The sequence below is a fragment of the Sander vitreus genome, chromosome 1, assembly GCF_031162955.1.
Source record: "Sander vitreus isolate 19-12246 chromosome 1, sanVit1, whole genome shotgun sequence".
NCBI lineage: Eukaryota > Metazoa > Chordata > Actinopteri > Perciformes > Percidae > Sander > Sander vitreus.
This window is the reverse complement of record NC_135855.1, coordinates 38,869,622-38,885,428: the sequence shown is the minus strand read 5'-3', so window position 1 is coordinate 38,885,428 and position 15,807 is coordinate 38,869,622. Positions and strand designations below refer to the sequence as shown.

Sequence of the window (15,807 nt, the reverse complement as noted above, 5' to 3'; positions counted from 1 at the left end):
GTAACGGGTATAATATTACCGAAATGTAATTAGTAATGCGTTATATTACTGCGTTACAGCAAAAAGGAATACATTACTGTAATTGCGTTACTTTTGTAACACGTTACTCCCATCACTGTTCATCTGTGCCTCGTTGATATATTAAATTGTCAAAACGCAAACAATTGAAACCATAACAGCACAGCCGAGATGTGCACAGACTCTCTAAGTGCAACCCGGTCTCACGCCAGTTCGTGAAATGGTCATGTTATTTTGATTTGTTGATTTGTGTACAGGTCACGATTTTCTCATTCATTTCGTGTACAGGTCACAATTTTCGAACGTGACCATTTCACAAACTGCCATGACACTGGGCTGCTCTGGGGGACGCAACAATGGGGACATGAAACGCCATGGGACGGTTGTGGTTAGGAAAAGAAGAACGGGGAAAGGAACCGTCACACGCAGGACATGCCGACAACAATGGGACTGTTGTGATTAGGAAGAGAATAACGCGGAAAGGAACTGCAACACGCAGGACGCGATCCCCGGTCTCCGGGGTGAAAGTCCTGTGTTGTTTAACCCATCCACCACCCCAACCAACCTCCCTGCACGGATTTTCGCCTTATCAATACCACTCGCTACCGTAATCGTTCTGTGATCACGAAATATGCTTCCCATTGAAATACATTACTTTAAAATTCATGCTCACCACACGAAAATAACGACATTAACGTGTTCAGTACACAAATCAATAGATTCAATAACGTGACCATTTCCCGAACTACCATGAGACTGGGCTGCTAAGTGACACTTCTTTCATGTGCAGTGTTAGATGTTTTGAAGTGTGTTTGAATGAGTTTTTCGCCATAGTCGGTGTGTTAGCTATGGTAGATAGCGGTCGGCCTGCCTCCAGTTTGGAGAAGCAGACAGGAGTACCGACACGGAAGCTAAGCAATGTCTTGCTCTGGACGGGGGCAGCAGCTAAATGAGACTGTCCTCTTTCGAAAAAGGCTCCCGTAAGTTGTTTGTTCAAGCAGCAATTACGACTCATATTTACGTTTATAGTGGCGGGGCCCTCTAGGGGCCTCCCATAATTAGGAAAGCTTCCTTTTAGGGAGAAACCTCGGCCAGACCCAGGTTCTTGGTAGGCGGTGTCTGGCGGTGCCGGTTGGGGGCGTGATGAACAGTGGCAATAATAGTCACAATAAAGATAATGGAACTATGACTAGAAATAGTAGTCGTAGTAGTTCATGGCGTAGCATCCATCCTACTTTTAGAGACTCTAGGAACCACAAGTAACTCTGAATTCTGGGAGCGTAATGCTCTAGTGGGACAATAAGGTACTAAGGGCTCTTCTAGATATGATGGTGCTAGACTATTTAGAGCTTTGTAGGTCAGGAGAAGGATTTTAAATTCAATCCTGGATTTTACAGGAAGCCAATGAGAGAAGCTAATACAGGAGAAATATTATCTCTTTTCTTAGTTCTTGTCAGAACACGCGCTGCAGCATTCTGGATCAGCTGGAGAGTCTTAAGGGACTTATTTGAGCAACCTGATAGTAAGGAATTACAGTAGTCCAGCCTGGAAGTAACAAATGCATGGACTAGTTTTTCTGCATCGTTTTGTGACAGGATGTTCCTAATTTTGGCAATGTTACGAAGATGAAAAAAGGCTGTTCTAGAGGTTTGTTTTAAGTGGGCGTTAAAGGATAAATCCTGATCAAAAATAACTCCTAGATTTCTGACAGTAGTACTGGAGGCCAGAGCAATGCCATCCAAGACAGCCAGAGAGAGACAGATATATTTAAAAAAGGGTTTGATATTAATCTAGGTGTCCTCTTCTTCCTCCTCAGCGCTGTGTACTGAAGAGTGCGCCCACGGACGGTGTGTTTCTCCTGATACCTGCCAGTGTGAGCCCGGCTGGGGGGGACTGGACTGCTCAAGTGGTGAGTACACATCACACTCACAGTGAAATGAAAAGCCGATGTAAACAAATCACACAGGGATGGAGACTTTGCTTTTTATCTTTTTCTCAGGTTCACATAAAACTGACCACGTACTTGTATGACTTGTATCATTTTAGCTGCAGTGTCTTTATGAACACGTAGGGCCGCAACTACAGTTATTTTCATTGTTGATTAATCTGTCAATTACTTTCTCAATTAATTGATTAGTTGTGTGGTCTATAAAATGTCAGAAAATGGTGATAAATGTGGATCAGTGTTTCCCAAAGCCCAAGATGACGTCCTCAAATGTCTTGTTTTGTCCACAACTCAAAGATATTCAGTTTACTGTCACAGAGGAGAGAAGACACTAGAACAGATTCAAAAATTACGGACTTCAGATCATTTATCATCATTGATGAACCTAAAAAAAAAACCTTAGCATTGAACCCTGTAATAATGAAGAGGAATACAAAATGTCAAATCAAATGTTACACCAAACATTCTAACTAAATATTTCACATTTGATTAACTGCGGTCTACACGATTAGCTAATCGCATTCTTTCAAATTGCGATTTTGATTTGAGCCCTATTCTGGTGCATCAACTATCTTTTAGTTATTCACATCTGTAGCCATAATTGGTCAAAATTAACTGGCATGCAAGAGCTGTTTGGGAAGATCTTGTTTCCACCTCACACTCTGTAACACCTTGACGTACACAAATGAGAGCTGGAGCTGGAGCCACATTTAATGGTCGGTGACGGGGGCACAGCATAATGATCAGAGATTGGCATTTTCAGAGAGACACCAAGTCGTCTGACGTTCGCCTTCTGCGGCGATAAAGAAAAGAGCACATTTCCACAGTAGAGGTCAATCTGCAAGCTCATTCCTGCAGATAAAAAACGGAAATGTTAAGTGAGCAAGAAGGACATCGTGATTAGCTTGTTTGGCTTTAGAGCAAAATGCTGGTCGTCCAAGAGCACAGTCTCATACATAAGCAATTTGTAGCACTCTACAGAGGGATAGAAGGGTAGAAAATAGGTCATAACACAGATGGGGACACACACAACTCAACACACTACTCATTAAATAAAAGAAGATAATGCCAGTGCACACTTCAGATCAGCAGGCGGTTCCATGATTGAAAAGCACAAACATAAAACACTGTCCTCAGATGTTGATTGAATTCTGTGTATTTGAATGAATCTGTCTGATAAACTGTAATCTTGATAGATATATTATCTGCAGTCAGACCACTAAGATCTTTATAGGCCAAGAGCAGAGCACAATCTGGCTGTTTGTGTGTGGATTTCTGTATGTCTTGAACTTTGGTGGACTGTCTTATAGTTTGAACACATGGCTGCTGTCAAAATATTTCGTATTATTCAAGTAGTATTTTACATGTTGCTGCTACTGTAGTCTTGACTGAGCTCTCCGCTGTAATAGAAATAAATCTAAACTTTGCTTCAGAACATAGAGACAACGTTGTTTGCATCTTCCCAGCCATATTTATCTTATTCTTGCTTCCCGTTCATAGTAGAGATGCACAACTACCGTTGCCTTTCTCTTATTATCTTATCTGGTCGACGTGTTTGCACAGACAAAACTAAAAAAATTGGTTTAGTTTTGGTTAGCTGAAGAGGGGCGGACTGGGACAAAAATTCAGTCCTGGCCCTGGCCAGCAGCATGAGGCGCACATGCAGGCTTTCATAATTAAATAATACACACACTGAAACAATTCTTAAAACCTTAAAATAAACCACCATGGCACCATCTTAGAATAGAATGGAAATGCATATTTAAAACATATTACATACCTAAACACCCAAAACACCAAAGTACGAAGACATAGCGGACCAGACACAAGCTTTTATTTTGAAAAGTAGAAGCCCGACGGCACCAGATGGGAGGCTCCAGGCTGCAGCGTACAGTCTTGCATAGTTTTGTCAAACTAGTGTGAAACGCTATTGTTGCCAAATTTTTTCCAGCGGCCCAAATCGGCCCAGGAGTGCATCGGCCCTTCTGGCATTCCGCAGAACTGCCAGATTGCCAGCCTATGGCTGAAGCCATTCAATGGTTTTACAGGAAGATCAGTAACGGTGTGAGTGTAATATCCCTTTCCTACCGAAATAATCGTGTATGTGTAGTTTTTTTTAAAACGGGAATACCTGCTAAAAATAAGCGCTAGACTCCTTTTCCATTGCCAGTAGACTTGCATCTGTTTTTTTTTTCTTTTTCTTGGGCACGTTCAGCCCCAACAAAAGGTATCAAAACGTGTATTTAAACTAAAACGGATGCGATGAACACCCTGCTGTGTGGGGGGGGAAAAGCACTGCCTTTTTATTACCACAACTTTACATACACATCACTGCTGATTGGGTAGCATCTCTGACACGTCTACCAAACGAAAGAAAACTTACCTCAAAGTTCGCAGCAAAACGGGTTAGGGTAAGCCAATCAGAGGCAGAATAAGGCGGGTCATGAGGCACGTCCTTTGATGTCGACACGTCTAGCAGGATCCGATCTAGCATCTACCACACACACACACACACACACACACACACACACTCTCACACTCACACTCACACACATATACTGGCTCTGCTATTCTCCAAAAGAGATACGCTTCACATACACATAGCAACATAGCGTTAGTAAACAGTAGAAAGCAGCATGGAGGCCAGTGAAAATGTTACGTTAAAAACTAAAACAAATCTGTTACTTATTCAGTCTCGCTTTCAAACGGGGAGCCGACAAATTTAGAACAATGTTCAAGTGCTGCATGCATGGAGACAGAAGGCATTTGTGGCTGAGATGACGAGCGTTCTAGCATCACGCCGGTAAAGGGACAAAAATAAGGTGTTCATCTGATCGTCATGTTTCCATCACTGCTGATCAGAGCTGGATATAACAAATACCCGTGACCACTGCAGAGTCAATTGTCCTGGGAATAAAAGCAGACTGTGGCCTTTCCCAGTGCAGACAAAATCCAGATGTTAGTGGGTGTTAGTGGGGAAGAGGCTTCAGTTACCATGTCTTCTGATGACGAGTGCATGGACAAGTGTTACCGAATCTGACTGGAAAAGAAAGCAAGGAGGTTTTTAAATATTCCTACGATGATGGAATGAAAACTGTAGCAGAGTGGATGAGATTTTGTTAAGGCCAGAAAGTGAAATCTGAAAAATCTGAAAGCTGAAATATAAATAATCGTTCAGTCATGGTTACTGATCAGCAGCTCATTTAGGTCCGTTTTGTGGTACAGAATAGTAAAAATTGTGGAAATGAAGCCACTGCATCTCAATATAATAGTCTCATTTCAGTTGTTTGGTTCCACTTCTCAGCTCTTCAGACTCTCACACTGCCCTTACGGAGGCTGAGGGAGTCCTGTTCTGTGTAGAATAGAATACACTTTATTGTCCCTGAGGAAAAAAGTCTTGGGCATAGTGCTACAATCTGTTGCTTCACGACACAAACATGTAACAGAAAAACCATAAAATCAACATAAAATCAACATGAAAACATAAATGTAAAATAAGGTGTGTGTGTGTGTGTTTGTGTGTGTGTGCGTGCGTGTGTGTGTTTGTGTGTGTGTGTGTGTGTGTGTGCGTGCGTGCGCGTTTGGAGGGCTTTGGGGGTCTGTTGAAACTTAATGACTCACACGACCCCTTTTAGTCCCACTTTGTTATTGGTGTGCTCCAGCCTCCCCAGTGTTTACCTGTTTTTATTGCTGCCCAGGGGCCGGGGGACTGAGGCCAAGCCAAGACAGGTGAGGTAAATCTACCAGCAGTTAGGCTGAGGGGAAGAGGAAGATGAAGTATGTCGATCAACTCAATCTCTCGGGTTTACTCTGGAAGTTTGGCTTCAACTTCCTTTCTTCAGTGTGCCGTAGTCGTCTGTCTGTCTGAGTCTGTCTGTCTGTGTCTGTCTGTCTGTCTGACGTGTATTTTGCTGATTACATACTTTTACTTAAGTAAAGTTTTGAATGCAGGACTTTTTCTTGTAGTGGAGTATTTTAACAGTGTGGTATTAGTACTTTTACTGAAGTACAGGGTCTGAATACTACTGAATACTGAATACCACTGGTTGAGGGACGTAAAACCAAAACAGCAAGTTAAAAAACACTGAAAAACGGTGTATAGCTGAAGGGAACTACAGACTTGGAGAAAATAATCTGTGACTCATGAGTGAAGCTGGAGGGAAGAGGAAGATGAAGTATGTCGATCAACTCAATCTGTCGGGTTTACTCTGGAAGTTTGGCTGACTTTAACTTGCTTTCTTCAACGTGCCATAGTCTGTCTGTCTGTCTGGGCTGTCTGTCTGTCTGTCTGTCTGTGGTCTGTCTGTCTGTCTCTCTGTCTTGTCTGTCTGTCCGTCTGTCTGTCTGTCTGTCTGTCTCTCTGTCTCTCTCTCTCTCTGTCTGTCTGTCTTTGTTTTCTATCTCTTCATCATCCCCTCTTATTTATTATTGTGATAAAGCCAAACTGGCAGACAGTGCAGCTGTATGACAGGTGAATCTGAAGACTGTGAAATAAATTAAAAAACATATTTTTGCCAGTGTCCCACAGGGTAAAGACTCTGCCTCCTCAAATCCCTCCAATAGACTTTGTAATTTGCTCATTACCTGTTGACAGATGTAATTTGCTATAAAGATGCTACACAGTGAAACCAAGTCGTCCCTCCAACAGGGATATTGAGCCTGTTCCTACACAGACTGTGTTTTATTTCATGCACGCTTTTACCTGATTGGACAGAGGAAATACGTCCCGTGGTCAGTAACAGATTGAAACGTCCCATATTGTTTTATTTTTTGTTATTATTTTGTTTTTTAATAAACTGCAGCCTAGGATGAGGGCAGTGTTTGTCATGTTGTTTTGGAAAATAAACTGCAGAGGCATGAGTTGGATACATTTAAAGGCCTAATGTCTCACAGGCAGGACAGACACGTTACTGGATCCTGATTGGTGGACAACCTGCTCCTCTAATTCAGATGAGTTAAGTGAAAACTTCCTGTTTGAATGTTACAAACTAGTCTGATGGGAAAGAGTTTGGCAATTATTCACAGAGAGAAGCCAGGAAAAGAAAGTATGGCTGTGATTTGTCGTATTAACCCTAAAAAAATGGGAGGATAATAAAAAATAAAATACCCTGAAGCCAAGCACTCAAAAAAAATTAAAAAAATTAACTAACTTAAACTAAAAGTGTAATGTAACAGCCTTGCAATAAATCTTCCTTCATTGAGATTTCAGGGTTTTTCCTGCATAGAGGAATTTTTGGTGCGCCAGTGTGAAGTAAGGTCTGATTTTAACCCAAACCACGAGCTTTTCCTTAATTTAATAAGTAGTTTTAGTGCCTAAACATGATCAAACTACGACCGTGTCACAACGTTAACACTAGAAGTGCCGGAATTCCATAACTACTAGAATTGCCGTGAGCGGTCATTTTGACCGCCAGATTCCAAACTCTATAATCTCTCATGATACATACCTAATTGCAATATTGTATTATGTATTGTGTTAGGATATCTTTAGAAAAACTAAATAACACCAGAATGTACATTTTAACGAGTTTAATTATACATTTGAGTAATAATAAATTGAATTTATATAGCGCTTTCACGAACTCAAAGTCGCTTGAATATATAATACGTGTTACAATAACAATACGTGTAATACGTGTTACAATAATTCATATCATGGCATAGTAAACTGTAATTATTTCATACATTCATATCAAGAAAAATGTGGTGTGGAAATTCGTTCAACTTAACTCATAATAGCCAAATAATAATTAAAAGTATCTTATTTGAACATTTAGCTAAAACCTAACCTGGCACTGCCTGTTTTGGTGACCGTGTGCCACTGCCCTTTTTCCTCCTTAAACTCCCCTCTCAGCTTCTCTGCCAGTTGCTGCATGAACTTCCTCCGGACAGTTTTACTGCTGGTGTACTCCTTGGAGAGGATGTGTGCAATGATTCCAGCCAGTTCAAGAATGTATAAAGTTATATGAACATGTAAACAGCCACCGGCCATCTACGTGTTCCGCGCCTTTCACAGAGCGAGCGCCCGGTACTTTCCATCTGATTCAGAACAGAGTCCATCCACGCCGTAGTAGCCCCCGTTACAGAGTCTGGCTTTGCCTTTGGCATCGGTGATGCCCATACTTGTTACTCGAGACAGTGTGACGTTTCTCTGACAGAGACTATGATAGTTACTAAGCAACCAAGATGCATCTTCAAGCGCGCAAAAGATTGAAAACAATACCGCGAAAATCCGAGCAGTCAATATGACCGTTTATGGCCGAAATAGGTAAAAGTGATTGTATTTTCTTTGCCTTTTGTGTAATGTATATACAAACAATTTAAAGTGCCCATATTATGAAAAAAACACTTTTTCTGGGATTTGCGGTGTTCTTTTGTGTCTCTGGTGCTTCCACACACATACAAACTTTGTAAAAAATCCATCCATGCTGTTTTGAGTGAGATACGGTTTCTGAATGTGTCCTGCCTTCAGTCTCCGGGTGAGCTGTTCAAAACGCTGTGAAACGAGCTGGCTAACCGCAACCGTTAGCTCGTAGCATTAGCGTTAGCATGCTAACGCTAATGCTAACGCTAGCATGCTACCTCGTTCTCAATAGCAAAGCACTCCTACAACACACACTAGTTCACCATAATCTACAAAAGAACTACTTCCATGTGCGCCCTCATTTAGAAGTCTCCCAGCTAATCCTGCCTTGTAACTGACTGAAGTTGGAGAAACAGCCTTTCTCTTTTACTGTCTATGGAGCTAGCTAGCTGACATGATCTACATCTGAGCTACTGCGCATGTGCGAGTGCAATCAAAGATAGTACAGAAGAAGAAGAAGAAGAAAAGAGGTCTCACTCTGTAGCTAAAACAGAGACCAGCTGAAAAGAGGATCTGCAGCAGTGAGAGAGAGCTGTGCAGTACAACAAAAATATGGTGTTTTTTGAAAATTAAACCATGTAAACCTATTCTGGTACAACCTTAAAATACAATTATGAACCTGAAAATGAGCATAATATGGGCGCTTTAAAATGAAATTACAGACTCTTTTAGGAAAAAGTCAGGTACCAGCAGGATTGTATTCTTTTATTCAGCAAAGTTATTACACATATACATTTCCATTATGAATCCAGGCTGCTATTACCTTTTACTGCACACCATATTTATCAAAACTATTAGCGTATACATGTCATTTCTAGGAAACAGGGCTCAGTGTAAAGACTTATTAAATCTATTTTACATGATTATACAGTTAGCCTGACAAGCCAGACCCACATCCAGATGTTGGGTCTGGGAACTCACCATTGGCAGGGCTCAATCCGAGGGGCGGGATAAACGGTTGTCTTTCAAATTCCCTCCGCACGCAATAGGACAGCGCTACAACCAACCAGAGCAACGAAGAAGGTAGCAGAGCTAGTTGATAGATTCAACTTTTGCCGTATCCGGTCGGCAAAACTTTGAACACATCTTTTTTAAGAATGACTTCAGTGCCATTCTTTGTTCTTTTCTCAAAGAAAAGCTGAACTCCAAGTCTTCCAGAGTCACGGCCAAAGCCGATTACAAAGACCGCTGTTCACCAGCAGCAGCTCTTCTTTGTTTTCAAGTAGCAGGGAATTCAAGCAGAACCGTCGCAACTCTGCCATCATTATGTTAAGCCCCGCCCACGGACTCTATACACGATGTGATTGGCCTGACCAGTGTTTGGTTTTTCCAGCTCGCAAGCCAACGGAGAGTTGCTAGACGACCCTGGCTGCAAATTACATTTGCTGCCGCTAGGGTGGTCTAGATTTCTAGGCTAGTAGTGTGTGTGTTTCCTTTTGAAACCCACAGTACATACCAGAAGAATGCATGTTATGTATGTGGAACACAAGTAACTCAAACTTCCTGTGGGCTCTCTGAGTTAGGAAGAAAAGTAGAAGAGAAAGCCACAGGATTGTCCTTTGCGTTGTCTGTAACTGTAGCTAACTAGATTAGCTGCTGAAGCAGTGTGTGAGCATCAACAGCCTTCCCTGTCCACACGCCAGTCCAGTCGAAGAACTTTGTTGCTCTGCCAGGCAATACAAATAGCTCGGACAGAAGTCGGGGGGAAGCAATGAGAGGAAGACAAGGATGAGACAGGTGAAGACAAAAGAGGAGACGTTGGAAGAGGTCTCAAAAGTAGAGGAAAATATAAGGGAAAAAATGGTAGATAAGGACAAATTATGATGGAAATTACCTTGTAAAGATGGTGATTATGATGAGAGAGATTATCAAGAGCAAGAAGGATAAGATGAAGGGAGGGAACATTGCAAAGAAGCAGTTTAAAGATGGTAAAGGTTGTTAAAAGAATCAGGCAGAGTAGAAGTTGCTACATAGGCAAATTATGAAGTGATCAACAGTAATTACTTCAGCGCCTTCAGACTTATGTATCAATTTCAGAGTTGACAGTTGTGTTAGTTTACTTATGCTGGTATTAGTCTTGTTTTTTCACAGAAAAAAATAGAAAATCTAGATAGAAACATCTTGTTTATGTGCAAACAATTTCAATCTCTAGATTACCAGAGTCATAGACGGGCTGTTTTCGAGAGCAAAAGTCTCCATGTGGATGTAAATTATTCTTAACCATATCACAAATGATGACTTGAATTTATATTTTGGTCTTGTTAAAGGAGAATTCCGGTCAATTTCAACACGTAGCTCTGTTGTTTGGAAATTTGGAGTGCTGTCAGTAGCAAAAAAAACGAAAACAATCGGTGCTGCCTACACCATGTTATCCTCCTGCTAGCGTTAGCACCCAACAGGCTTAAACAGGGCAAGTTTTAAACGTGTTTTAAGCCTCTAAACATGTTCAAAATGTCATTACAAGTGTCTACCCATGTGAAGTGATTCCTTCTGAGGGAACACAGTGAATCTGACTGCAGTAGATGTGACAGAAAGGCATAAAAGTTGTGTTAATCCAGCCAGTGCACATACCTCTGTTTATTTCCTGTTTTCCGGTCAAGTCAACACTAGTCGATTGTCGAACTCATACAATCCAATATTCCAGTCAAATTTGCTGTGTTCCCTCAGAAGGAATCACTTCACATGGGTAGACACTTGTAATGACATTTTGAACATGTTTAGAGGCTTAAAACACGTTTAAAACTTGCCCTGTTTAAGCCTGTTGGGTGCTAACGCTAGCAGAGGGATAACATGGTGTAGGCAGCACCGATTGTTTTCATTTTTCTTGCTACTGACAGCACTCCAAATTTCCAAACAACAGAGCTACGTGTTGAAATCGACCGGAATTCTCCTTTAAGTACTTAATTTTCTTCTCGACCCAAATCACCAGCCAGAATGTTGATATCAACAATTTTGCATAACAGTCATTACAGCGAGGTGGTCTTTCTGCTGGGCCTTAGGCCTGTCGGCACCTCCAACGGTGCTTGTGGGGGACTGTGCATGGCAGGGGCGTCCTCTTCCCTGAGGCAGGCCTAAACCTGACTGCATACCGCAATGTTTTGCTGCAGGGTCTTCAGCTGGGGACCACCGCTCATTGATGTTTCGCCCCTTAACCCAGAACATCTCCTGGTGGCGGGGCAGTGAACAGGGACGTCTCCCTGACACCCCCTGTAGCAAAACCTAATTGGATTTTACTTCCCAAGCCTTGTCTCGTCGTTTCAGCCAGAGCATATCTCCTGTGGGAACTGGAGCTGCCTACCCAGGTCTACTTCCATCTTCCACACCACCCCTGGTGTTAATAGCTTGGCGGGTGGTCTCTTGCTGGTATGCATTGCGGGTTCCTCCTGTACAGTATGTGCAATGGCATTTTAAAAACTATTTCTGTCTACAATATCTGTCGATGTTATGGTGAAGGTTAGGCAGCCTAAACACAGATTAAGTATGTTTAGGGTTTGCTTCACAAAGGGCATCCTAGTTTCTGCATTGGCACTAAGCGTTAGCGCTGGATGTAAGTGATGTTATGCAGAATCATTCATTCACCTAACTCTTAACCATATTTTATTTGTTTTATAACTAACACTTGGTCAAGGTTAAGGAATGGTTAAAGTTGCACGAATCTATTTTCTGTGTAAACAGTGATGTCAAATGATGACTGTGAGACGCTAAAGGGAACGCTCGTAGAGCTGAACTTGGAGAGAATTATCACTCGACTTCAAAGTTATCAGCTTTAGGGAGCGTTTAGGCATCTTTCAGCCTATTGTTTTGGTTTTACAGCCCACAGCTTTGCTGGCAGCGTCATTTTCACACTTCCCATTCTTTGTCTATGTAAGCAGTCGGGCAGTACATTCTGGTAGAGTTGCGGGGACCTTCGAGAGACTGGGTGTTGAGTTGCCCGCTCCTCATTTGCATAACGTTGAATCCAGGCTACTTTATGCAAATGAGGAGCGAGCAGCTCGACTCGCCGCCTCTGGAAAACTCACGAAAAATCTTTTAAACTGACCGATGTCGATCTGAAATGAAGACAGATTCAGCAGCTGCAGCTTATTTCTCCCACAAAGAAATCAGTTAACTCAGTGAGCAACATGGTGGCCCAATGGTTAGCACTGTGGCCTCACAGCAAGAAGGTTCTGGGTTTGAATCTGTGTCATTCTGGGCCTTTCTGTGTGGAGTGTGTATGTTCTCCCCATGTTTGCGTGGGTTTCCTCCAGGTGTACTAGGTTCTCCAGTCAGTGCCCTTGATCAAGGCATTGGCTCAAATCTGGAGATGGTCCTCTAAGTGGCTGCCCACTGCTCCCTTGAGAGAATGAATTTCACTATGTGTATATGACAATAAAGTACTTTTACTATTTTAATAAAATAAGCAAAAAGTTTCCAAACGAGCCGCCTTGTTGGTCCGGTTTGAAATCTGGGAGCAGACAGCCCACAAGTCAAGCGTTCGTCCAATCATGTGCAGCCATCACATTTGCAGGAGGTTGGGGCCTGTTTTCTTTGCTTGTCAGTGGTCATTGAAGATAAATTGATACAGTAACTGCTAAAGGCAAGTCAATCAAGTGTCCAATGCGTGGAAGCGGGGCTATCCCCTCCGTCAAAAAACACCACCTTGGACACGCATTTCCTCAGCAGCAGTCCATTTGATACTAACCACAGTTAGTTTGAGTTATTCAAAAACAAAGCACTTCATATCATGACAAACAACTGAAGACTCATAAAACACTATACAAGTGGAAGCACAGACGGCAGCGGAAATTTATAAATGTACAGTGTGTGTCCACAGGAGCCTTTCATCTTGTTTCATTTGACTAACTGACCTTTTCAACTCAGGCTGTGCCCAAACAACTTAGCATACACCTGAAAACGTGACTCTCTCTCTCTCTCTCTCTCTCTCTCTCTCTCTCTCTCTCTCTCTCTCTCTCTCTCTCTCTTTCTCCCTTTCTCCCTCTTTCTCCTCTTTTAAAAGAACTCTGCTGTGGCTTGAAAGAGGTGACAGTGTAATCTCAGCCAACTACAGGAAATGACCCCCTGGTCAAAAGACAAGGGTTTATGGGTAAATCTCACTTCACTTCTCTCTCGCTCTCTCGCTCTATCTCTCTCTTTCTCTCTCTCTCTCTCCCCCCCACCGGGGTTGTGAGGACTCAAAGTGCACAACACCCTGACAGCAACAATCTGGCCTCTTTGTAAAAACTCTCAATTTTGTGTTCCGTGTTTCACTCGGCCATAAGTGATGAATTTGGCGCAGGTCTCCATTTGTTGTCATGGAAACAGACGATAGCCTAGCACATTACATTAACACGCCTTTTACTGATGAGCTACTGGAAGCTTTTGCGACGGCAAAGAAGACTGTTGTTTGTGTCTCTTGTAATGGATGAACTTTCACAGTCAGGCGGAGAAAAAAGTTTTCTAATGAGCATGTGAAGGCAGACGTGGCTTCTTTTAGTACTTTGAGTAAAATCCCAGTATCTGGGTAACCAGTTTGCTGTTATTGTTTTCGAACCTGCACATCATCTTTAAAAATAGCAAAGATGGAAAACAGCTGAGCCTGAGGGGGAACATGTTGATCCTGGTGTTTGTGGCATGCTTTACCCAGCGGGCTTCTCATTTTACCTCCTGTGTTTTTTTCTAAAGTTCCTATAAATATGATAATGTCAAGGTCGAGTTGATCTGGTGTGCCTTGCTGAGACGACACCGCGACTGTCGTTGACCAGTGGGGGTGCACACTCGTTAACTGTGCCCAGACATGTCATTTATCAGAGCTGGACTCATGCAGATGGAAGCAACACACACACACACACACACACACACACGTAAATACACACGTGTGAATCCAGGGGTTAAAGTAAGTCGGAACAATCCGCAACGGGCTTCTGGCACCTTAGATTAATAAGTAAATTAATCTAATTAGCAGTTTCATACATCAGTGTTTCCTGTTTAAAATAACGCCAAATATCCGTTCCAGTGTTTCCCTATTCACTCTCAGCAACGCACCACTATGAGTCCAGTAACAAGACAAGTGTCTGTGGTGAGTTCACCAAACCAACATGGCATCATGACTTTGTGTAAACATACACGCTAACTTTCTTTAGCCAAGTGGCGTGTTATCTGTACGCATTACGAGCTATCTGCGTGGATGTTTACGCTGTATACAGCGGACGGCAGTCTGCAACGTCACAGCGTAAACAAAATCGCGAGGCGGTTTTTAGGAAAACAAGAAAAGGACAAACGGTTGGGTTTAGGAAAACAAGAACGGGGTTGGCTTTAGGAAATGCCACACGCGGGACACGAACCCCATTCTCCTGTTTTACCCATCCACCACCCCAGCCAACCTCCCTGCGCAGCAATTCGCCCTTTCATACTACTCCCTACGGCGTCAATTCACACGCAATCACAAGGTAATGTAAGTCAGTGGAGGCCAAATGGCGTTGATAAACATGCTAAAAAAAACTATTATGCGTCTTGATAACATGCCAATAATGGCATACGAATTGGCGTGTCATACATACGCCACTTCATGAGATCAGTCTGACCAAACACACTCTAATAATAGCAGGAAAGTCGAGTGTCTGTTATCTCTTTGTATTTTAAAGAGAAGACATTATAGGCCTATCTTTTTAATCTGGAGTAATGTATAGCATTAGTTTATTATTTAAGTGTTAATCTTTGGTTTTCATCAATCAATCACTCTTAACATCTTATTGTCTTATTGTTTCATTTTTAGTCTTGCTTAAAAACTAGTATTTTTTATTATTTATTTATTGTCTTGTGTTTTGTTTGTGTGTTTGTTTGCTTGTGTTTTGTTTTCATCTGTGTTGTTTTAGATTTGTTCTGTGAAGCTTTTTGGACTGTATGCTTGCTTGTAAGGTGCTATATAAATAAAGTTGAGTTAAACAGCTAAAGTCAGTTGAACAGGTGAAGATCACATTGTCTGTAGTCTACTGGTTACAACTGGGCCCTGTAGTGAAAGACACAGTAATGTGCTGCAGATCCGGTGTTTTTATCTGAGTAAGACAGAGAATATTTGGTTAAAACCGATCAGGGATGCTGTTTTGCCTTCATTGTTCTCCGTTAAGTTAGCTGAAAGTGAATGTAGCCCCAGAGTGTTTCATGTGGAGGTGGTCAAAGGAAGTCCCCCGGCAGTCTGTAGGTATACACCCTCCCCCGCTGGTCTAGGCGACTGCTGCAACTCCTCACTCCCTAACTATAAGCTTTTTTAAAGAGGACAGCTTTAAGTTTACTCTTAAATATAGTGAGTAATAGGCAAACTAGCTTTAAAAGTGGATTGAATGAATGCTGATGTGGTTCATGTAGATTTCCAAAAGTAACAGATAAATATTTAAAGAAACTTTAAAGTTTTAAAATTCTACGGATCTTAGGGTTCCCCCACCTGCCAAATTCCACTTTAACGCCTGCATGTATCCCATGTACACACACATGCATGACACAAAGG

The 15,807-nt window shown here is 42.1% G+C and overlaps 1 protein-coding gene across 1 annotated transcript in view; it reads left to right on the top strand.

Moving 5' to 3' along the window:
* Nucleotides 1-15,807, top strand: part of LOC144521068 (uncharacterized) — a 140,969-nt gene that overhangs the window by 24,318 nt on the left and 100,844 nt on the right. The window contains exon 4 of the mRNA XM_078255338.1: nt 1,835-1,927. Coding sequence (XP_078111464.1) covers nt 1,835-1,927 — 93 coding nt within the window. The remainder of the gene's footprint in view (nt 1-1,834; nt 1,928-15,807) is intronic.